Here is a 23,431-nt window from a genome sequence, read left to right as displayed (position 1 = left end):
CATAGTCTGGATTCCTAGAGGTCCAGTGACTTCAGTGGCTAGGAGTGCTTTTTACCAGTTTTTTTAAAGTAAAATAGCTACAACCATTTCTGGACTGAGATAACATGACCACTGTTGTCCATGCTCTGGTAGCTGCCAGGTGGGATAACCGAAATGTGGATTATGAGGGGCAGAGCCAGAAGATGAAACTACTGTAAGATATGGCAGTTCAACTGTTCACTGATGGTGGGATAACCACCATCCTACGCTACTACTGCACTGACTGACATTCAGCTACTGGGTTAAGTTCAAGGTGCTAGTTGAGGTGTGCAAAGCCCTGTACAGCTCAGGAAAAGAATATCTGAAAGGTGGTCCTATTCTCTACATAACCCAACTGATTGCTGTGTTCTGCAGGAGAGGGCTAGCTCAGTCAGCAGAGCACGAGATTGGTAATCTCAGTCGTGGGTTCAAGCCCCAAGTTGGGCAAAAAGATTCCTGCACTGCAGGGTGTCGGACTAGATGACTCTCGTTGTCCCCTCCATCTCTATGATTCTAGGAGGAGCATCCTGCAGGTACCATCTTCTCAAAAGGAGTGTTCCATACAGGAATCAGGCTCTATGGTGGCAACTACCCTTTGAAACTCCCTCACTTTATACATCAGACAGGCACCTTGTCCCTTCAACACCTGTTGAAGACATTCTTCTAAGTGATTTTTTAAAATCCCAGATACTATCTTATTTGTAGTGTGATTTGATGTGTTATTTCCATATATGTTTGCTTTTATATATGCAAATGTTTGAGCTGATCTTGTATGTGCAATTGTTCAGTGTATGTTTTTATTGCATTGCCAATATTTTTACGATTCTTTGTGGCATGCACTAGCACTGAGACTCTGCCTATTGGAGCAGTCCCAAAACATCTGGAGGGCACCAGGTTAGTGAATGCTGATAGGAAGACGTATTGCAAACTGTTTTGTTCTCCTATTTCTTCCTCTTTGGTTAAGATTATGACCATGGCATCAGCAAGGAAGAAGCTCCCGTAAAAAGAAATAAATCAAAGGACACTAATGAAATAGGATGGTCTCTTTAAAAACCCTCAGATTTATTTATTAGACTTCAGCAAGGAGGGCATACATTGCAAAACAAAGAAAAACACATTAAAAACTTGAAGATAAAATGAAAATAAAATAAACCAATATTAATGAAACTTCAGCAAAAACATAAACCAGCTGACACAGCAATGGAGGATAATGGAGTGACAGTTTGTTTAAATCAAACCGCATAAATGAGTATCTGGCAGTGTTTAAATAAGAGGCTGAAAACCTGAAACCACTTACTTGTGATAAATCCTACTGCCTTCACGAGGAACGGTTTCAAAGTTCTATGGTAAGAAGTAAAACTGGGCCTATGCATCCTAAGTCACCAATTAACTCAGGACGTGGGTAATCTTGAATCTCCATTAGACTTTAGTTCTCACCATCCCTGTCCATTGTCCATGCTGGTCGGGCTGATGTGGATTGGGAGTCCAACAACACCTGGAGGGACACAGGATTCCACCACTGCTCTATATAGTCCCCCCCCCCCGATCCAGCTATGTGGGGATCCTACTGAAAGCAGCAGAGTGGACATCTGGATTTGCCTTATGGCCACATTCCCTAATTTGGAGATCCATGTGTGCATCTTCTTCTCTGGATTAGGGTACATAAAATCACTTCCCTCTCAAGCCTTTACATGTAAACCCTGTACCAAAACAGCAACATTAGCCATTGACCAAGACCAGCCCCAATAATACAGTACTACAATGGAATGTTTAAGCCTACCAAGGCTTAGGAGGAACACTTAGTATACAATTCTAGTGCTTCAGTAATTTAAAGCATCTTACAGACATTATGTCACTAATTCCCATAACATGGGTGCAAAGCACACACGGCCTGTATCCAGCCCATGAAGCTACTTCCAGTGGCTCACCAGCCCTTTGCAAAAACCAGGGGCCTAGCCTCTCCCTTTGGACCTCCATTTACCTAGGAAAGGGGGCTTATCCTCTTCTGGCACAGCAATATTTTTAGGTCTTAGCACTTTAGAAAACAGGCAAAAGAGCAGATCTTACAAAGTTAAGTCAATGTTTTTCATCCCCATGACAGCTCTGGGGTGGGAGGTTTCTCCTCCTAGCCCAGTGTTGCAGCAAGGATGAAAACCACTCTCTGTTCTTCACAGTGAGGGTGTGCAACTCTGTAAAGTAGATCAGTGTTCTTATCCACTCATCACAGATTAAGAGCCAGTCAAGAGTGAATAACTGAAGGTAGTCACCTACAGAGGTGGCAGCAGGGGTGAGCTTTGAGCCATTTTTAGCAAACCAGCATGGCAGACCAGTTCTTATAACTTATTTTGGAAAATGAGCACCAAGTGAACTATCAAATTATTCCCCACCCCCAAAATAGGGAGATTATCTTCACAGCTTTACAAAGCAGATACCAACTCCCTTTTTGGGGTAGGAAAGGGGGGGCCCTCTTACAAATATTTCCAATTCCTGCCATTCTCAGTTATGAATGTGCGCCTTCTCTCTCACTTTAGGTAACCTGAAGCAGGAAAACTGAAACTGGTAAGAGACACCTCAAAAACACTGGGAGAAGCAATGCCCCACACTGAGGGTCCTGTAGGAAAACGCGCAATGACAAGACATACACTTAGCAAATGCTCTGCAAAACAGTGATGCATCAGTCTCCAGGCATGACCCTGGAAGTATTAATAGGTGCACAAGGATACGGAGAGGCAAGGCCAAGTGGTTGGAACCCCATATGTTACTGCACCCATCTTCAGTCAGTGCAGGAGTATCCAAGCATTGTGAAAGGTGAAGACTGATGTTACAGCTGGGTTCTTCATAGTATAACCCAGCTTTGCGGCTAAGAGGTAGTTTCATCAGCCAGTCTGACAGTCCTCAATCTCCTTCTTCCGTTTGTGCAACAGATAGGGTTGGGCTTGTTTTTTTAAGGGGGGAATATATAGAGAACTATATTCCTCACTTGCAAAAAAGCAGAGATGCATTACTGGTTGCACAAGCATTACAAAAACCATATTGGCCCTGGAGATAAAACCACCTCAGCTGTAAAACAATCAGTGTTAGTCTGTCCCCAGTTATGCCTGAGAAGCTGCAGGACAGGTTTATCAAAACCTACTGGCAGGAAATATACACTGTCATCCTTCGAACGCTGCATCACTATTTGCCCTGCATTGCATACTTTCATGGCTGGGGTAGACAGAAGGTGGATCTGCATCTGCTGGGAGATCTCAAGGATTTCTGACTCCCAACTGGTTAAGAATAGCAGCAACAGAACAACTCTACTCCCTGCCTTAAATGGTACTGCAGAAATGTTAGAAAGCTTGGGGGTAGCTAGGAGTGCATTTCTGTATGGAAGGACTGTGAGCTCCACTTGGTTTTGCACTTCAAAGCAAAATTCCTGGGTTCAGTGGTACCTGACTTCAGCTGCTGGTCCTCAGTGAAAAGCAAAAGTATATCCCACAAGGCTGAAGGTGGTGCAATAAAGACCAGATAATGGCAGGAACTGACACTGAGATGTGAACAGTGTTCTTCAACTGATACAAGGCCATATGAGGAATTTGCAGTTATCTCCTTCCAAAGAAAAGTAGTACTATTGGAATGCATTTGATTTTTACTTATTAGAACCAGTCCTCTTATCTTTGAGGGAAAGAAGAAGACTCAGGTGTTTTAAGTTTCATCCAAATCCCCCCCATAACAAAGCATGGTGTCAATCCACATTCTTGCCAATGAATGTGGAATGAAAGGCTGTAGCTAACTCAAGGAGGCATAGTTTACTAAAAAGGACCAGCCAGAAAAAAATGGAAAAGGAACTTGGCTACCTTATTCAACAGAGAAAACATTTCACGGCATTTAGCATTTCCGGTTTTTCTGTTAATGTAAATCTAGGGGAGAACCATCCTAACTGTGGATCAAGTTTTCACCAAAAGGAAGGGGAGGGGGGGAATACGCAAGTTTATTAGCTTTAAGTAGCAACCAAGATGACCTGCAAGAAAAAAATGGGACACCCTTTACAGATTAAAGCAGAAATAAAGACACACACACAGAGAGAACACCACAAAACAGTATTCGACAAGGGTTACAAAAAGTTATTAAATGCATATTAGAGCCCAGAAAAGCAAGGGGTATATGTGAATGAAAAAGGTAGGGGGACTTAAAATCTTCCAAGATGGCTGTCAGTTTATAGTCCAGCAATGACCTCTGAACAGCATGCTGCGCCCCCGCCACTGTTTTGCACATGTATAAGCAGTAGCCAATGCTTCCCCCCCTTTCAAAACTGAGAATTGCACCTTTCTTTAAAAATAGACAGTAAAAAGAACAGCCCATAAAAATTTTCCATGAATGTATACAACAACAATGAAACCTATAGAAAAATAGATAAATCTCGGATGTGCAGTGTAGGCACAGCACCTGGTAATCTGACCTGCATTATATATGTAGCATTAGGGGGGAGGGAGAAACATGTATGCCACAGTAAGCTCTATGGAGGAAAGAAGGGACATACATGGAATAGAATAAAATAAATGAATCCTAAGGCAGCCAATTCTGTAAGTTGCATTATGCACGCAATGAAGAAACTCTTGTCTTCTGAATCTACCACTAATCAATGTTGGGTTTTTTTTTTGATGATCCCTTCTGGTGTTACAAAGGAGGGAGAAACACCTGTACAATTTAAGCATCCCATCATTCTGTGCCTTACAGTACAATCCTAATCATGTTCCATTAGAAGTAACCCCTACTGAATTCAGTAGGGCTTACTCTCAGGCAAGGTTTTTCTTCTTCTTCGATTATAGTATTTAGTCACTTCTTTCTTCCTTTAAAAAAAGGCCACATTTTAACTTAACTGGAAGGTCCTCCACTTTCCAGTTGCTTTTGGTTGCCCTGTCTTCTTTTTGAGATTCACTGACTATAACCATACACTGCATTGTATGCATGGCCACAGCATAGATTTGTATAAGGGCATTATACTACTGTAGCTTTTATTTTTCAATCCTTTTCCTAATAATCCCTAGCAAGGAGTTTCCCTTTCCCCCCAGCTACCTCATACTGGTTTGATGTTTTCATTGATCTATATATTCATCATTCACCCTAAATATCTTTCCTGATTACCTGTTCTTAATCCCCTCAGCATGTGTAGAACATTAGGATTTATTTGCTCCAGTATACATCACTTTACACCCACACTGAATCTTAACTTGCTGTTTTGTTGCTCTTTCACCCCATTTGCAAAGCAACCCTTTCAGGGCTCTTTCCTACCCATTTGGACGTTCACAACATTAAAATAACAAGGTATGATCTGCAAACTCACTGCTCACCGCCCTAACTATAAATCGCTTCTGACCAAGTTAAAAAAAGGAACTGGTCTCGGTACAGGTTGTGGGGAGATTCCACATCTTCCTTCCCTCCACTGTAACAACTGTCCACTTATTCTTAATCTGGAGGGAGGTAAGAACTGGACCATCTGCCGCCTGCTGATTGTTGGGACTTTCACAAATATGCTGGACTTAGCTGGAGCTCAATATGATCCCAGCAAATGACTTCTTAAATTCTTAAGCATCCACAGGATCACTTAGCACAGCTTAGTTATGCTTTATCTGGCAAGACATCCTGAAGTCCTGTAGTTTTAAACACATGCTAATGGACTGTAAAGCAAATCCACCCCTAACCAACCCTAGATCACACTAGACTAGAAGTCAGCATGGGTTGGAGCAGGTATCTTCAACCTTTTTTAGATCCACTTTTAACCTGCATATGCATTCCGGGACCAGTTTCTTAATTTTTCATCATATGTTTGCATGGTGGTAGTTCTCCTGTTGCAACCCACGTTGGAGCAGGACACAATGCACTAGTGGGTCCCGACCCACCAGTTGAATATCAGTGGTTTAGAGCATGTGAATTCATGTTGCCTATTCCTCTAGTAATAGTACCAATGCTATCTCCACGCCCAACCACTTAACACTAACCAACCAATTGTTGCCCCATTGCAACAGGAATCCCAGCTTGAATCCCAGTATTCCTTGGCTTGAACCCAATGCCATCCAAAGGAAACCAAAGATACTTCCATTCTTAATGGAACTGCACAAGATTGCAAAACCTGAAAAGAAGCCTCTCCAAAGCAGTCCCACACCACCCAACAATTCCTACTAGAATCACTCATGAAGATTCTGGACCTCTTGTTATAAAAACATTATGCTTCATGGGGAGAAAAAGAACCAGCCTCAAATGAGCATCAACAGATATTGTAGGCAATCACAGTGCAGAACTCTGCAAACAATCAGTCTTTACTCATCAAGCAACAGTTCCAATGACTGGAGAGAAAAAGAGCTTTTTACCATGGATAGTAGCTTGCCTCTTCAACAATTGGGGAAACAGTTCTATTAAAAATTAAAAGTCAAAGCTATGTATTTGTACACAGTGCTCTCTTTTGGATGCATTTCACCTCTTTGGATTGCAGCCAAATATTCAAGCTTTGATTGTACAGACTTTCATCTACTCATTGGACTACTGAATGTCTTCCTTGGCAAAGCTATTCTTAGTCTTAGGAAGACAACAGTATTAGTGAAGGGGCTACAGTGGGCAATGTTCTGGGTTATAGCCATAGACACAAATCATCATGGCCTTTTATTTCTTTCCTTAGAGCCATCTGATACATTACTGAGGGGTGCAAGATGAGCTGGCATAATTCTAAATTGGACTGCTTTAGACTGTCTTGGGGAGGTCCAATTTCTGAATGTTCCCCAACTTAAAATCTTCATGGTGAACTAGCCATGAAAAAAGGCCATGCTAAACATTTCCCCTCAAAACTAATTTTTGATGTGCAGTGAGGGTTCCCCCCCCTTTAGTGTGGGGAAAAAGTCTAAAACATGACCCATATCCAAGATCCTACCACATTCTGCATAAATAATTCTAAAATACAGTTAGCTTCACTACTGAAGTCAACCTTCCCTACCTTATAGGTTAAGGTTACCAGATTTTTTCCAATGAGTCTGGGGACACTTTTCAACTTCAATGGGGACTGATTTGTAAATTTGGAGACTGTCCCCAGGAAACGGGGATGTCCGATAACCTTATTCTAGGTCAGGAGTGGGGAGTCGATGGCTCTCCAGAGATGTTGCCGGACTCCCATCAGCCCCAGCCAGTTTGGTTAGGGATGATGGAGACAGTAGTCCAACAATATCTGGAGGGCCACAGGTTGGCCACCCTGTTCTACGTCTTTCAAGTCAGGAAGATGCCTTACCCTGAGTCAGACGATGGTCCATCTAGCTTAGCATTCTCTACACTGACAAGCAGTGGCTCTGCAGTTTCAGGCAAGCATCTTTCCCAGCCCTAAGTGAAGATATGGGAAGGGAACCCAAGACCTTCTGAATGCAAAGCAGGTACTTCTACCATTGGCCAAGAATCCAAAAAACAAGACCATAGGAAGAGAGAAAGACGAACAAGCAGCCAACCTTTCATGCTTCTGCAACCCCATTGTCCTGCTGTCATTTCTGTGTGCCAAATCATTGTTTTTAGCCACAGACCAAATCAGATAAGATGGTAATTTTAAAAAGAGACAGAGGAAAGGTTATATAGTACGAAGATTGAAAAATCCTTTACAAACAGGTCAAATTACCAAGGCAGAGTCAAACTGTTGTACACACTTGTATAAAAATGTTTTTCTTTTCTTTTTTAAAATTCCCCCATTAAATATGTAAAAACCAAAATGCTTACACACACATTTGTAGAAGAACATTCTTATTAGCACAGAGTTGTTGGTTTTTTGTTTTTTTTACACAAATACATTATCAACAAGAGTTACACCATTTGACAACAAACTTCACAAGATGTCTTTGGTGATGTGTTTAAAAGGAAAATGGGGGCGGGGGGACCTGCCATGCCTCCAACCTAACCCAAAACACATTGAAAACTTGGCCATGGCAGGCCACAGTGAAAACCTGTGTGCGATACAGTGTGGTCATTAATAGTTCTAGTTTGTGAGCGGTAGCAATTCAGAACAGAGGCAAAATGAGACAGGCCCAGCAGCTTGGCATCTGCTTGACAAGGCTCCTTCACTGGCAGTCCCACACAGATACCAAAACATGGAGGCTTGTTAGACCCCCGGTGAGTTACTTTGCATGGCCAATTGGTTGTGTTTGGGTCAATGGGGCCATTAATCAGGCAGACATCCAAGCCTAAAAGATCTATGCAATCTAACATGGGTGGATTTGCGAATCTGGACATTTGGTTCCCAGTGTCCCTGTCTTGCCCAGATACTTATCTTTTAAGCAAATGTTTACATTCCATCCCACAGGAGGGATTCTTTGTCAAATCAAGAGCTTGAGGAGAAGGACCTCATCCACAACTGCTCTGCAGCTTGTTTCCTAAGTCCCCTGAACACTTGAAAGCTAAAGCTTCAGAGGTGCAGGGGTGTGGGTGCAAGCCCCACCCTCAACCTGCCCCATGTGTACTGAGAACAAAGGTCTGACACCAGTTCACAGAACATTCAGCTGACTGCGCTTTCTACTGAAAGCAAAGGAGGATTTGGGTTTGATGTTAATTCAGTTGCTTAGTGAAGGCAGGAGTGATGAGCAGGCTGCAAGCTAGTCTACACATTACATAGAATCACAAGACAAGAAGTTCCGGCCAGGTGCCACTCCAGGCAAAGAAAGCAGGACAGAACTGATTTGCTAGCATGCAGCTCAACGTGCTGGCATGCATGCACTCCCAGCAGGAGAGCATGCACTCTCTGTCTTGTCAGAGCACCTCTGCACTAGCATTTGGGACAGGGTGGGCTATCAGTTGCCTAGGTTCTCTCACGCGAGGAAGCATCCTTCATAGTGGGTGATGTACGTGGAAAAGGTCGGCATGTAGTTCTCAATTGAGGGGGGAAATCTTGGCTAGCTCAGAACTCCACACACACCCTTTTGCCATGTGCTTAGCCCCCTCTGAACTTCAGGGGATGTTTAGCCACATGAGATAACAGAAAGGCAAAAACCTGGCAACCCATCTCACATGGCTAATCCTCCTTTGGAGGAGGATGATGAACAGAAAGGAGATTTGTTGTGCCATGAAGTACTATAGGCAGAGACAGATCTGGCCTTTGGGTAAGTACATCAACACTCTCCCAGCTGAGCCCTGCTGGAATGAACATGAAGAGCCCCACAAAGGAACAGAAAGAGCCCAGTGCAAGAAAACTTCTTGATGCTATCTTAATTAGTTTAAGGTATGCATAAACCATTTGGATTTTCCACCTCAGGTTCCTCACTCTCTTTGGCTGGCTCTGAGCTACAGCAGGAAATAAGATTAATCTTTCATAAGAGGCTGGTCAGAGGTGTTTTTTTAAAAATAATAATAATAGAGTCTTACTACATAGTATTTACATACTCACTGCTAAAAAAAGAAAGGAAGATAGGGAAGGGAAGATAGAATATAAGAAACTGCTTCATACCAAATCAGAACATTTTGCCAATCTAGCTCAGTGCTGTCTACACTGACTGGCAGCATTTGTCCAAGGTTTCAGGCAGAAACCCTTTCCAGCCCTACCTGCAGGTGCCACTGAGGAATGAACCTGGGATCTTTTGAATGCAAAGCAGTGAGGTAGGGCCCTTCCTCTGAAGTTGCCCTTGTACTGACAGCAGCTTCAAGGGACTTGGCTTTAATGTAGGATTTTCCTCTTGCTGGTCTTCTTCTCTGATTTATTAGCTAACAAACACTGGCAGGTATGGGCACTCCTTGAGCAAAGCAGCAAGTTGTGCACCACATCTTTCAAAATGATTTCCCCTATAAAAGCTACCATGCCAGATATGACTCTTCCAGAGCAAATTAACAAGAGGTCAAGGCCCGCCTTAGCAGCAGAACATTTGCTCTGCATGTGCAGCAGGGGAGGGGAACCTGTGGCTCTCCAGGTGTTCCTGGACCAGAAGACAAATCACAGCTCCCATGCTGGTTGGGGCTGATGGGAATCCAGCAACATCCAGAGAGCCAGATTCCCCACCTCCAATATAGGACACCCCAGTCTTTGGTACTTGCATCTCCTCCCCCTGCAACCAAAAAAGGCCCCTTGCATAGTGGGCTTTGAAGACCCCCCCCCCAAATTTGAATCCCTGGACAGCTTCTGCTAGTCAAGAGTTGACCAGATTCGACTAGACAGATTAGTGCTAGTTTCATGCATTTCTGAGGACCCTCCTCTACTGCCAGCCTTACCTTTCAGAAATATCACTTCTGGGTAGAAGGCCATGGCAGGTTTCTCACAAGGCAAGTTGATCAAGGGGGGGGGGCGGTCTGTTTCCTTCAAGCCCTGCTTGCCGCCTTCCTGGAAGCATTTAATGGGCCACAGTTAGAAAAACTAAGCTGAACTAGATATGCCTGATCCAACAGGGGCTCTTCTTATGTCCACCTCAAGCAATAGATGTTGCAATCCCATAAGGGGCAGCTGAGAAAGAGGTGAACAGAATTGATTCCTGGGGCTCAATCCACCAAGAAGCCCTCCTGTACATCCCCAGCAACAGCTCCAACATGCTTTCACAAGGTCCCTTCAAGTGGAGTTTTGATGGAGACCTTTCTGGCTGATTAAACAGTAGCATCTGTTTGCATGTGTGGAAAGATTTGGATTTTCCAATCAACTTCTTGGGCCAGCCCTGCATGGAAGAGAGGAAACAGATTTTCCAATGAAGGCTACATTTGGCCTTGCAACATAGCATCTATAAGCAGAAGCCCATCATATAGCTCCCTCCAGACCATAGCTGTCCACGTTTCCTTTTTTTTAAAGGGAAATTCCCTTATTTCAAATAGGATTCCTTGCAAGAAAAGGGAAAAGTTGACAGCTATGCTCCAGACAGCCAGCTCCCATTAGCCCTAGCATGGCCAATGGTCAGGGGTGCTGGGAGCTGTAGCCCAGCCACACCTGGGGAGCCACAGTTTCCCCATCCTTGATATCGTTTATTTACAAACAACAGAACGCCAGCCTTGCATTACACAAGCCAGTTAAACCACAGTATGGTGAATACGCTTGCCCAGATTTGCATTAGAACCCAAGTATTCAAGAGTAAATTATTTTTTGGGGGGGGGGAGGCTCTGTTCTGGGGGCACACAGGAGAATTCATTTCATTGGACATCCCACTGAGTGAGATTTAGTCATAAGGAAATAATGGGATTCAAATCTTTAAAAAGGGATACAGTTTGAAACAGAGTTTGCTGCTTTTAGCTTAAAGCACACACACACACACCATATCTATTCGAAGTCTGCAGCTCTGCAGTCACTTGGGTGCCACTCCATACTGACAGCATCCATAAAATACGCCAAATTTTTAAATGTCTTCCTAGTACTTCTTTTCCCCTGGCCAAACTTTGCCTCATTAGAACCACATGCCCAATGCTTTGCCACTCTCACCCACCCACCCCTGGCAGGCAACACACTTTGCACCTGATACAGATGGCTCTGCATGCACAACTGCTTGCAAGTAGCGCCCCCCCTTTGGAAAAGGGTGGCACTTACTTCTAAGTAGATCTGCACATGACTGCACTACAAGGCTGCAAACCAATGCACCCCTAGCTGAGAGCAAGCCCCACTGAACTCAGTGGGGCATGCTTCCAGAGAAGGAATGCACAATAGGGTTGTGCTGTCAAAAACACAGAACGTTTATTAAATAGTTTTTTCTTTTTACCACCAGCAAACCATCCCATTTCTTAAAGTTGTTACAACCACTCGTTTTTTGTTAAAAAGCACCCAGTTAGTCGGTTTTAAGAAATTGTTTTTTTCTGATTTTAACTAAAGGGCAAGCTGGACATTCCAGAGCTCTCTTACATCATATCTGAATATCTCCAAGCCAAGGTGTTGGCACCTTTCCCCTCTATTGTGTTCAGGATTAACAGTGGTTCACACTATGGAAGTGCAATTCAGCATCAACCCAACAAGAAGCACCATCAAGCAGTGATGAGTTATAACAGAAGTCCTATCAGGCACACTCTGCCTTACCCACCACTAATGAAAGAATTGGTTACTACCACCACCACCCAATTTCAAATCAAAGTTAACCATCTGTAATGTTCCAAGTCTCCCTGCAGGCCCTAGGGAACCAAACCCACCCTAATCCTCCTTTAACCCTCTCCTGCAAGCTATTTGGCTACTGTTACATTCATCGCGGTGTTCCAACAGCTGGCAGCACAAGCAGCCACCTCCAACGTGGGGGCTTTCCCTTTCTGCAGATCAGAGAGTCGGCGCTCCCACGACGCTCAGCCTTGCCATCAGAAGGTCTCAGCACTGCTTGCTGTGAAGCTGGGACATTCCTTGTGTCACACCTGCAGGTTTGCACATTGCTGGCTTGTCGGGGGAATGGGTGAAGCTGGGGTCCGGGAGCAGGTCAGCCCCCTTCTCTCCCAAAGGAAGGACCCAAGCAAGTTTTTTACCTGCGCTGTCCCCACCAGGCCTGTGGGAGGCACACACCTCCTGGGGCACAGCAGGAGTCTGCAGAGGCAAATTGGATGGCCTGGCCATTGGTCTGGTTGCCATCGGTGCCGGATCGCTGGCCCCATCTGCGCGAGGTTTCCCACCAGACTCCTTGGCGGATTCCTGCACCAGGGGCATGCAAGGTGCTTCCATACCTGGCTGTTCCGATGCACCCCATGTGCTCTGGAAGGCTGGGGTGCTCAGGTCACAGTCCCACGGTTTCACGCCTTGCGAGGGAAAATCCTCCCTGCATGATACATTCTGCTGCAGCTCTGCCCAAGGAAAGACAGCAGCATCACTTCCTTCCTTTCCTTCTGGAGAGCCCAGAGCATTTTCACGGTCTGCATCTAGACCAGGAGACACAGGATCCTTCCTGCAGCCACTCCATCGAGACCAGAGGTCAAAAGGCTTGAAACCACCCTTGGAGAGTTGCAAGCTAGCCAGCTCAAACTCCAAGCTCTCAGTGTCAAGGGACCTGCTCCTCCTGCAGCTGGAGAGAGGCTCTGGCATGGGAGGACTCATCTCCTGAAGCCTCATGCGCCGGGGAAGGCTGGTGACACCCCAGTTGCAGCTTTGGAAAGAGCTCTGGAAGCACCCAGGAAACATTCTCTCGTCACATTCGGCGAAGGATTCTTTTGCAGCGTAGCTATCGTCAAAGGCCTCAAAGGATGCAGCGATGTCCTCATCAGTGTTCATCCCCAGGTGCTGCTCGCACTCCCCTTCGCCTTCTTGCTCCACATCGACAATGTCGAACGTGACCATCGTTGGGAGGGCAGGGAGGTTCTGGGTGAACGCAGAGCCTGAATCAGAGCTCCCAAGGCTTTCAGAGAGGCTGGAGAAGAGAGTCCCGCTGCTGGTGAACTCCACCAATGCCTGGGAGAAGTTAACGGCCTGTTCTGGTTCATTTTCCATGTTGGGGGGCTCCCCAAAGTCAGCTTCGGTTCTGCTCGGCTGCTCATTGAGTGGACAGCTGTGCGTTTTGAAGAAAGGGAATGCTACAGAATTCTCCAGGCCACTTAAAGCACCCGGTTCAAGCCCTGGATGCTCTCTATCTGAATCCAACACTGAGCCATTTTCCACATGCTGAAAAAGGCCCCCACTGTGCACTTTAGGGCCCCCACTGCCATTGTAGTGCTTCTCTGGGCACAGCATCTCCTTGAAATCTTTCCACTCTTGCTTCTCAGTTAGAATTCCAGCATCCAGGCCACTGTTCAAAGCAGGGGGGGACATCTGATCGCAGCCAAGGCCACTCGGACTCTTGTCGGTTAAGCTGGTCACTTTCGTGTTACATTCCGTATGTAGTTTTTCTCTGGGGTGGTGCTGGTCTTTGCTGAGGATATCCAGGTCTTTCAAAGTTGGCTCCCTCTGCATCTCCCAAAAGAGCAGCTGCTTCTGAATGGCAGCCAGCCTCTCCTCCTCAGTTTCCATCACTTCCCTCTTCTGGCCCATTATCTGCACCAAATCCTTCTCGTCAGGGAGAGCAAAGTCCAAGAACTGGCTCATGGAAAAGATCTCTGGTGGGGACACTTTGCTCCCAAACCAAGATTCATCAGCACGAGTGGGGCTCATGAGGGCATCATCTGGTTCATAGAATTCATACAGTGCATCGCCACTGTAGCTGTCCCTCGGGAGGCGGTCCTTCTTGATTTCTTCAAGCCCATCGCCAGTTTCATCATCAGGACCTGGAGTGGTAGAGTCATAGTACCCCTCATCGCTGTTGGGAGCAGATTCTTGCTGGTCACTGTGTGGTGTTAAGATGTCCACGTCACCCCTTGTGCCTTCAGGATAGAGGTGGACCTCTGGCTTGCCACTGTTCACTCCCTGATGCTCACATTTCGCCATGAGTTCTGGAAGGCGTGTTTCGTATCCAGCATCTGCTTTGACGGCACCTTCCCACATCTGCTGCAGATACTCCTCTATGTCATCTGGCATGGCCATCTCCTCCCCTCCACCCTGGTAAGTAACTAGGCAGGAGCTCCTCTTGGCCACATCCCTGCCTCGCTCTGCAGTGGTGGCACTCTCAGCGATGCTGTCGATATCTGGTTCAGCTATGATGTCTCCGCAGCCGGTAAAGGAGTCGAAGCTTTTGAGGGAAGTGACATCTCCAAACATCAAGCTGAGCTGGTCCCCAGATGGGACACAGGGAGGGCTGCTGTCTAGGTCCTCAGACTGGAGAGCATCAGGGAACTCTCCGCACACAGAGTTAGCACAGAGGGTGTCATCTGCTTCCAGCTCTGCATCTCGAGAGCTTTCGCTGCCCGTCCCTCCTCTGGCTGCATCCCCTACAGAGCTGCTTTCGTTGGCCACCGGTTGGACCTCCTCTCTTGACTCATTGAGACCAGCCGCTACTCCAGGTGAAGAAGAAGCGTCATCATGGAAATGCTCCCCATGTTCTGGCGGAAGTGCAGTGCTTTTTAGGCTCCCCTGCTTCAAGACTTGCTGGGTTTCGTCACCCCTCTTCTGCTTACTCGCACTGGGCAGTCCTTCAGCCACAGCATCCCTTGAAGTCCACTCCTGCAACTCAGTCCTCTCGGGCTCAGTGCTTTTGCTCTTCCTGTGGCGCCGGATGCTGTTGAAGAGGCCCCTGAGCCCCTTCTTAGAGCGTGGAAGGAACAAGGACTTCTCCCCACAGGGCTTCTTCTCAAAGCCCTCAGAGCTTCCAGAGAGGGATGCTGATGGCCGGACAAAACCAACCCTGAGGCTGGCGTCTGCTCCCAGGAGAGCGCTCTGAGAACTTGGCAGCTGTGCAGGAGGGAAGTCTGTTCCGCCACCCGAGTTGGCTTCTTCGTACCCCACGTCGCTGATGCCATCGTGTGTCTTACTCTTGCTCAGGCCCTTCTTTGCAGCTCCCTTTCCCTGGCCTTTGTTTTTCCCACCAAAGAAACTGGGCAGGGTGCAGATGCTTCGCTTCCCACCAAAGAGCTTGAAGGCAGTCTTCCTGAGCTTCCCAGCAGGTGGCGGCTGGCGGCTGGGCTCCACCGTGGCAAAGGAGGCATCGCTGTGCTCAGAGAGCTGGTCAGCTGCCCCATTCTCTTCCTGCAGACGCTGATGGTGATGGCCTTCCTCTACCAGTGGAGATTTGGCTCCAGGTTTGTTTCCAGTGCAGGCAGCTTCCGTGGCGGCCATTCTGGCATGCGGGTTTAGCTGGACGGGCAGTCTCTTGCGGCCGCATCTTCCTCAACATGCTCTGGGTGAAGCATCCTGGCTGATCTGAAAGAAAAAGGAAAGAAGGGGAGGGGGGGACAGGAAATGCATCAGGAGATTATACTGGTGCTGAGCATTATTTCATCCAAGTGCATCATAACCAAGCAAAGCCAGGACCACAACAGCTGCCCTGTTTGGGGCTCCCATACCTCTAAATGTGGGAGGGATGTAACAAATGGGAGGAAAGCTGCCTCTGTTACATTTCTCCCAGCTGTTCAAAAAAAGCAGAAGAGCCTACATTAGGTAAATAGCTGGCAGACTTATGTAGGAGAAATTGACAAATACACAAATGGACATTACATTTAATGTAACCCAATGTAAGCCTTATTGCACATGTGTCCACTCAACCACTTCCACGGGTGGAATTGGCACTGCAACAGGTGCCACATAATACCTGTTCTATATTTGTAAGAACTTGGTCATTTAGTGTGGCAGCACCTGCTCTCTGGAACTCCTTGCCTATCGGCAGCTGCTAAAAACATTCTAACTAGATGATTAGAAAGGTGAGGTAATTTTAACATGTAGTATTTGTGTGTGTGTGTGTGTGTGTGTGTGTGTGTATTAAAGTAGGGCTGTAGTTTTTTCTTCATTTTTATTGTCTTATCTTTTTATAATCTGCTTTGAGGTTTCCCAGTGTATCCAATTGTATGAAATAAATTAAATAAATTTTCAGACAAGAGGCCTAAGAAATCCTGGAATTGGCTGTTCCACCAATTTATTGGTCATATTCTCTCTCTCCTCTCCTGTGGCCCCACAACGGACTGAAGAGAGAGCTACAGGCCTCAGGGTGGCACATTTAAGAATGAAATAGAGCTCTAACATCAGGTCATCGATCAAGTCAGAGCTTTTCCCCATTCTTTTTCGGACAGTCAACATTGGTAGCAATTTTTATTCCAAGACTAGTACAGGCCAAAGCAACTGCAGGGGACTCTGCAATGTTATTAATGCCAGACTTCTATCTCTCATTAATAGTGAGCACCCACCAACTCTCTTAAAAGGGAAAGGGAAGCTGCACTGAGCACAGAAACACACAATTTAGTCTTTTAATTAATTAATTACATTGAATTTATATCCCACCTTACCTCCAAGGTGACGTACATCATTCTCCCCTTCCAAACTTTATCCTCACAACAGCATTGAGAAGTTAGACTGATACTGAGCAGTGAGTTTCATGCAGTGTTAGAAATTAACTAGGCATCAGGCGCATTTGCACCTGGCTTCAACAGCTTCCGACCAAGTGAAAATGCCTGTGCTCAAATGCAGCATTTCCATCATAGTAGTCACATCAGATCAGAGACAGCTGCTTCAAAATTTTCATTTATAACCCCTATGGCTTGAAAACTTTCTACATCAGCACTGTTCTGTTTAAGATTATCTTGAGACAGTTTCTGGGATTAAATTCCAAAGCCTTGTTAGATAACTACACCCAGAGATCTGTCAATAGATGCCAGACAATCTTCCCTGTGCCTCTACTTTAAAGCATTCAGAAGGGGATGTAAAAAAGGTTGTTCTCCAGGTATAATAGCTGTGCTAACATTCATGTGAGGGACGCGGGTGGCGCTGTGGGTTAAACCACAAAGCCTAGGGCTTGCCGATCTGAAGGTCGGCGGTTCAAATCCCCGCGATGGGGTGAGTTCCCGTTGCTCAGTCCCTGCTCCTGCCAACCTAGCAGTTTGAAAGCACGTCAAAGTGCAAGTAGATAAATAGGTACCTCTCTGGCGGGAAGATAAAACGGCGTTTCCGTGCGCTGCTCTGGTTCGCCAGAAGCAGCTTAGTCATGCTGACCACATGACCTGGAAGCTGTACAGTGGCTCCCTTGGCCAATAAAGCAAGATGAGCGTCGCAACCCAAGAGTCGGCCACGACTGGACCTAATGGTCAGGGGTCCTTTTACCCTTTACCTTTTAACATTCATGTGATTCCCAGGTGGCCACCTATGCAGGCACTGGCCAGACCCAGATGAGCTTCATTTCAGGAAGGGGGTTCACGTGCCTTCAGTCCATACCCTGGCAGTGCTAGGCAGTTTACACAACCCAGACTGAAGGCCTACAGCTGCAGGACCTTGCACCAGTCACTATCACCCAGCCTGGCCTACTCCGCAGGGCTGTTGTGAAGATAGAGAAGAGTTGAGGGAGAACACATTGCATGCTGTGTTGAGCTCCTTGGAGGGCAGGCAGGATATAAATTAATAAATATGGGTAAATAAATAACTTCCCACCAAGGCACTCATGCTGCATAAGCAAGCCCCTCCCCACCAAATACCAGCTTTATTTCACCAAAGGCCACCCGACTTCAAAACACCATCTCACCTTTGGTATTGCATCACAAGCCAACTTTTAATATCATGTCAAATCACTTTCACTCTCTTGCATAGCTCTCCAGCTACAATGGAATAGCCTTTCATTTGAATTGTCGCAGCCATCGCTAACAGCCGCACAAATTCTAAATTGATGAGCTCATGTTGGTCAACTGTTGGTGCTTTGCTTTACACAACTCGTCTTCACAGAAAACAATTTCACAAGAGCTTAATGAATCTCCTGGATTCGGCAGGGGCTGGACAGCCATCTACTGGGGAGCCTCTACCCCAGGTGTGGGGAACCTGTGGCCCTTCGGATGCTTCTCACCTACATCTCACATCACCCCTGGTAATTAGCTGTGCTTGCCAGGGCTGATGGGAGTTCTAGTTTAGCAACACCTGGAGGGCCAAAGGTTCCCCACACTTATGCCAAGCGAGGAGTTATGCTTGATGGTCTATCAGGCCACCTTTAACACTCTAACCTTGTAAGATTCTTCTTTACCCACTACACCACCAAATTTGAAAGGTGGGAGGCTGCCGCACCTGTCAATTACCTGATGTCAAATGAGGTGGCAATGATTGTTAGAACCTTAAAAGCACTGTGCAGGATTCTCTGCAAGCCTCCTGCAAACAGCTCTGTGCAGCACTTTGAAGTGCCAGAAATCATCTGGTTGCTAGGAACTTCAAAGCTCAGCACGCAGTTCTTGGGAGGTCCCAGAGGATGGTCAGGACTTAAGAAGAACCGAGCATGAGTCTCCTAAAGTGCCAACTATCAGCTGGTGTTTCTGGCCCAGTGCAGCCACCTTTTTAACCTGTCCACCCCTAGCATCATATAAGACATCAGGTGACTGGCAGGTGTGTGTAGCATGGCCAAAACAGTCCGGTGAGCCAAATGAGCAGGCATTATTAGTCTGATGGGCTAGAGGTTGCTCAGTCCTGCTATAAACTGTGTTCATGCATTCGCAGGACATACAATGTTGTAAAACGAGTAGGGAGGCAAGCAGATGCAAGCCTCCAACCCCAATTATGATTTTTTAAAAATGGGGTCAAATGATGGTCAACATTAGTTCTTCTGTATGTATTCATTTAATGCAACTATCACAAAGAAAAGCTGACAGCAATTAACATAGATGTCATTAACTACTTTTACAAAACTGTCCAGATGATTCCTTTTGACACCAGATTTGCCTGACCTTGCCTACAGTCCTGTGCACTTAATTATGCATAGGATCTGGCTGGGAATTCTAAAATCTGGAAATAAATTATCCTAGCACAAATATAAAAACGTGTGCAAGAGATGTCCAAAATAAGTGTCTCTTGACTTTTACTTGAAACCCAGGCTTCATTTTTTCCCCTTTTCTTTAAAGGAAAAAACAAACCCTAGCTATTGATATACCTAACTGTAGATAGATCTCTGTGTGCCTTGAAGAAGATTCAGCTAGGTTTTCTGACTCTTGTTGTTTTATAATGCCCCTAGGGCCTATCCTGACCCTGCTGCTGGACTCCAGCTCACGTCATCGATGACCGCCAGTCATGCTGGCTGGGGCTGATGGGAGTTGTAGTCCAACAACATCTTGGAGAAGCTGGATTGATCAATAATAAATCTGTCAGTTTTTTTAAAGGCGTGCCACAAGACTGTCACTTTTCTCTTGTGATGGACACAAGCCACAGGTAACAGGGGAGAGCCAGTGTGGGGTTAAGAGAGTGGGAATATTATTACTTTTGAGACCAGGGTTCTAATCCTAACTCAGCTATAAAGCTCAGTGGGTGAGCGTGGGTCATTCACTGCCTGTCACCCTAACCTACCTCACAGGGTTGTTGTGGGGTTTAAGTAAGGAAGGGGCAAAACTGCGTACATCACCATTAGCTCCTTGGAGAAAAGGGTGGGGGGAAAATACAATAAATAAATAAACAATGTCAGTCTCTATGATACTTAAACACAACGCAAGGAAGCCAAGTCCCGCTGTAAATCGGCAGGACTTGAAGGACCAGCCACAGAAACACAGGTACCTGCTTTATATTGAGCCATACCACCAATCTGTCTATTTCAGTATTGTCAACACTGACTGGCAGTGGCTCTCCAGGGTTTGAGGCTGGATTCTCTCCCAGCCCTACCTAGAGATGCTGGGGATTGAACCTGGGACTTTTTGCATGCAAAACAGATGCTCCACCACTGAGTTCATTGTCTTATCAAACCTGGATTTATGTAGGCCTAGAGAGAGAGAGAAAAATGTTCCCCCCAGAAATTTCATATATTTGCGACTAAGTGATGGAATTTACATTCAATAAGAAGCTGCAGCCAATGTTAAGGCGTGCAATTTTACAACACTTGTGCATTTCCAAAGTGAAGTTTGACACATCCACACGCAGCATTTTAGGTGTACAATCAGGGAACTGCGTTGGGGGGAAGAAAGTCTCTTTATTTACTTAAAAAAACAAAAAAGCCCACCTTTCCAGGCACACCACTTTCACAAGGCTGTTTACAAGATTCTAAAACACATGAAAATAAAATATACACCCAAGGATAGTAGCAGCTATTTTTTTTTTATGCACAACACAATTCAGCGAAACACAGACAACTGTTTTCAGGGTTTGGAATTTTAAACACCAGCAGTCATGAGGTCATGTGTATCTATGCAAGGAGGGAGTTCCGAAGTTGTGGGGCCACCACTGAAAAAACCCTGTCCCTATTACCCAGCAGCCTAACACCTCTTGAGGATTAAGATATTAAAGGCAAGAGTCCACCAAGCCAGAGAGTTTCATGGTGAAGAGGCCACACTATTCATATGCCCTTTTCCCCAGACAGAGAGGGCAATAAGTGGATGGAGCATAATCACATAGGAAAGTGTCATACACCCAGCCAAACTAGTTTTTCACCAAAACCTTTGGCTCTCTAGGTGTGGTTGAACTACATCTCCCATCTCCCATCTCCCCCTGCCACTGCCCATGTTTGCTGGTGCTGATGGGAGTTGTACTTCAAGAACATCTGGAGGGCCAAAGGAAGATGATGGTACAGGGACTCCATGATCTAGCCCAATATAGTCTGCTCTGATGGACAACAGCTCTCTAGCAGAAGAATTTCCCATCACCCACATTTTCTAAGAATCAAACCTGGTTCTTCTGCACTTAAAGCCTGTGCACCACCACAAAGCTACCACCCCATTTTCTGAAAAAGAGCACAGGAAGCTGATAGATTCTGATTTCACCGATCCTGATGCTTTCCAACTCGAAATGCTTTCTGGTTCTGAAAAGCTGCAGAAGTGTGCTTCTTAGCACTGCTACCTGGTCCTTTAAAAATAAAATAGAAGAGGGAGGTACCAGGGTCTAATCCTAGGGCTTCCTGCAGGCAAACTATCACCAGGTTTGCCTCTAAGCTATCCTGGCCTCTTAAAAATAATAGGATGCTTAAGAAGCGCGGCGCGTCTGCGGTGGGGAAGGGGTGATCTCAGCAGGGGAGGCCAGCCACCACCAGCCACCGCAAGCTCCGGCAACTCAGCAACAAAGCTACCCAGCGCCCGGCCTACCCAAGGGTGGGGGGAAAGGGAGGGAGACTGCCGACGGAGGTAAAGGAAGAGGCTAGAGAACCGGAGGACGCCTCACATACATTCTGCGATGGAGTGATAGGTGATCGGCTCCGCTCCACAAATCCCACCCGCGCCTGTCCTTTCTTTCTTTCTCCTCCAAAAGAGATGGCAACAGCAGAAAGAAAGGGCGGCGGGGGGTGGGGGGAGAAGCAAGCGAAAAAGGCCTCCCGACTTCCTGCAGGAGTCGACACAAAAGAAAAAGACGCGTGCACACAACCAGTCCCAACACACACACACGTACACGCGCGCGAAAGACAGAAGGGAGAGAATGTGTCGGTAAACTGCAAACGCGTAAATATCGCAGGCTGTTTGCGCGAGCAAGCCCCGGGCGATTGTGCTGCGGCCGGCCGGGCGCCTCTCCTCCTGGCACTTCCAAGCAGGCCAGTATAGCTTGCAGGAGAAGGGCAGGCAGGCACCCTCCCTTCTCGCTCGCCTTGCAGTCCCCACTCACCCGCCTCTGCGTGCGCTCCCGGAGCGCAAGGACCCGCCGCACAGCGCGCGTCTGGAGGAAAGTTGGCAATACATTCATGGCTCTCGCCTCGCCAAACCCAGCACGGAGCAGGGGCAGAGACGGGAAGGTGGGGGCCGGAGGCTCCCGGCTGCTACTACTACCGAGAGGCAGGGCCGGCAGGAAAGGTGATAGACGGCCACGCAGAACCAATGAGGAGCGATCGAGGCGGAGTCGGGCGGGGTTTTCTGTCTCCCGCCTGTGGTTTTCCAGCCTTCCTCCAACATTCTTTGAAATGCAAAGTGCTGCAGTTCGTAGATTAAAAGTTGTTATCACGAGTACATCTGCAATGCCAGAGTATGCATCTTTACTGAGAAGCAAGCCCCCAGTTGAGATCAGTGGGCGTTCCTACTCCACGCTCCCCACCTGCGCTCCAATCCTATGCATTAGGCTTCAATCCTATTCACGGCTGGGTTGCATGGGAGCAAATCCCATCGAACTCAAGGAGGGGCATAGATTGCACTGCGATCCTATACCTCTGGAAGCATGTGACGTTCAACAGAGTGGAATTGGGTTTTGAAGATGCCCAATGCGCGCCGGGGGCGGGCAGCATTGGTGTATGTATGTATGTATGTATGTATGTATGTATGTATGTATTTACCTACCTTTCTTTCCTCCAAGAAGCTCAAAGTGGCACACATGGTTCTCCCCACTTTTCATCCTCAGGTTAGGCTGAGAAAAGTGACCAGCCCAAGGTGAACGGGGGGAAAAGTGACCAGCCCAGTGAACAACTGAGTGGGGATTTGAACCCTGATCTTCCAAGTCTTAAGTATTTGTAAAATGAAGCAAGCACTTATTTTTAATAAATATATCAAAAGACAGATTTTACCCTGCACAAGGAGAGGGACAAAGTTTGGGACTAACTCAAGAGCCAAGCATGGGGTTGGCAAAGCCCCTTTTGCTACAGTTACCCAGTGTTCATTCCACATTTGTAAGAAATGAACATTTTAGCATGCCAGCACCTATGCTCTCAAACTCCCTGCCAATGGACATCAAGCAGGCACATCCGCTGTACTCTTTTTGGCACCTGCTGAAAACTTTTTTTTTTTAAAGATGAATCTGTCCAGGCATGTGGAATGTTGATATACATGTTATCTGCTTTTGTAATTTCTTGTTGATTTTATCTTTTCAAGTTTTAAAGAATTGCTTCCACTGTTTATACTGATAATTTTATTGTTCTATTCGCTTTGTAAACTTTTTTGAAGGTGGGTTGTTGTTGTTGTTTACAATCAAGTGGTGTATAAACCTTATGAAATAAACATAAATAATTAAATCAGATGACTGCCAGGACACTTGGGAAGTACTGTACTGTGCAATGAGCTTTGACTGATCGGTGGGACAAACCACCAGTCAACCATCTGACATCATGACATCAAGTAAATG

At 46.3% G+C, this 23,431-nt stretch overlaps 1 protein-coding gene and 1 long non-coding RNA gene across 3 annotated transcripts in view; one reads left to right on the top strand and one right to left on the bottom strand.

Annotated features, from left to right (window-relative positions):
- The window catches only part of LOC310698370, a 758,866-nt gene that overhangs the window by 309,506 nt on the left and 425,929 nt on the right, over positions 1–23,431 (top strand). The window lies entirely within an intron of this gene.
- On the bottom strand, positions 1,049–22,150 carry AMER1 (APC membrane recruitment protein 1). 2 transcript variants are annotated; one of them, XR_014521364.1, is made up of 3 exons: positions 21,992–22,150; positions 11,507–15,667; positions 1,049–10,324 (listed from the first exon to the last, which is right to left on the bottom strand). XR_014521364.1 is itself a non-coding variant. In XM_083485022.1 (2 exons), exon 2 carries the CDS (start codon positions 15,581–15,583, stop codon positions 12,266–12,268), a length of 3,318 nt encoding a protein of 1,105 aa, XP_083341148.1. In that variant the 5' UTR covers positions 15,584–15,667; positions 21,992–22,150; the 3' UTR covers positions 1,049–12,265. The 2 variants fall into 2 exon arrangements, 1 of the variants encoding a protein (XP_083341148.1); XM_083485022.1 differs by having other exon boundaries at positions 1,049–15,667.

This window comes from Podarcis liolepis (assembly GCF_965112155.1).
Source record: "Podarcis liolepis genome assembly, chromosome: Z".
Classification (NCBI taxonomy): domain Eukaryota; kingdom Metazoa; phylum Chordata; class Lepidosauria; order Squamata; family Lacertidae; genus Podarcis; species Podarcis liolepis.
Note: the sequence above shows the minus strand (reverse complement) of the source record. Positions and strands in the feature narration are given on the sequence as shown.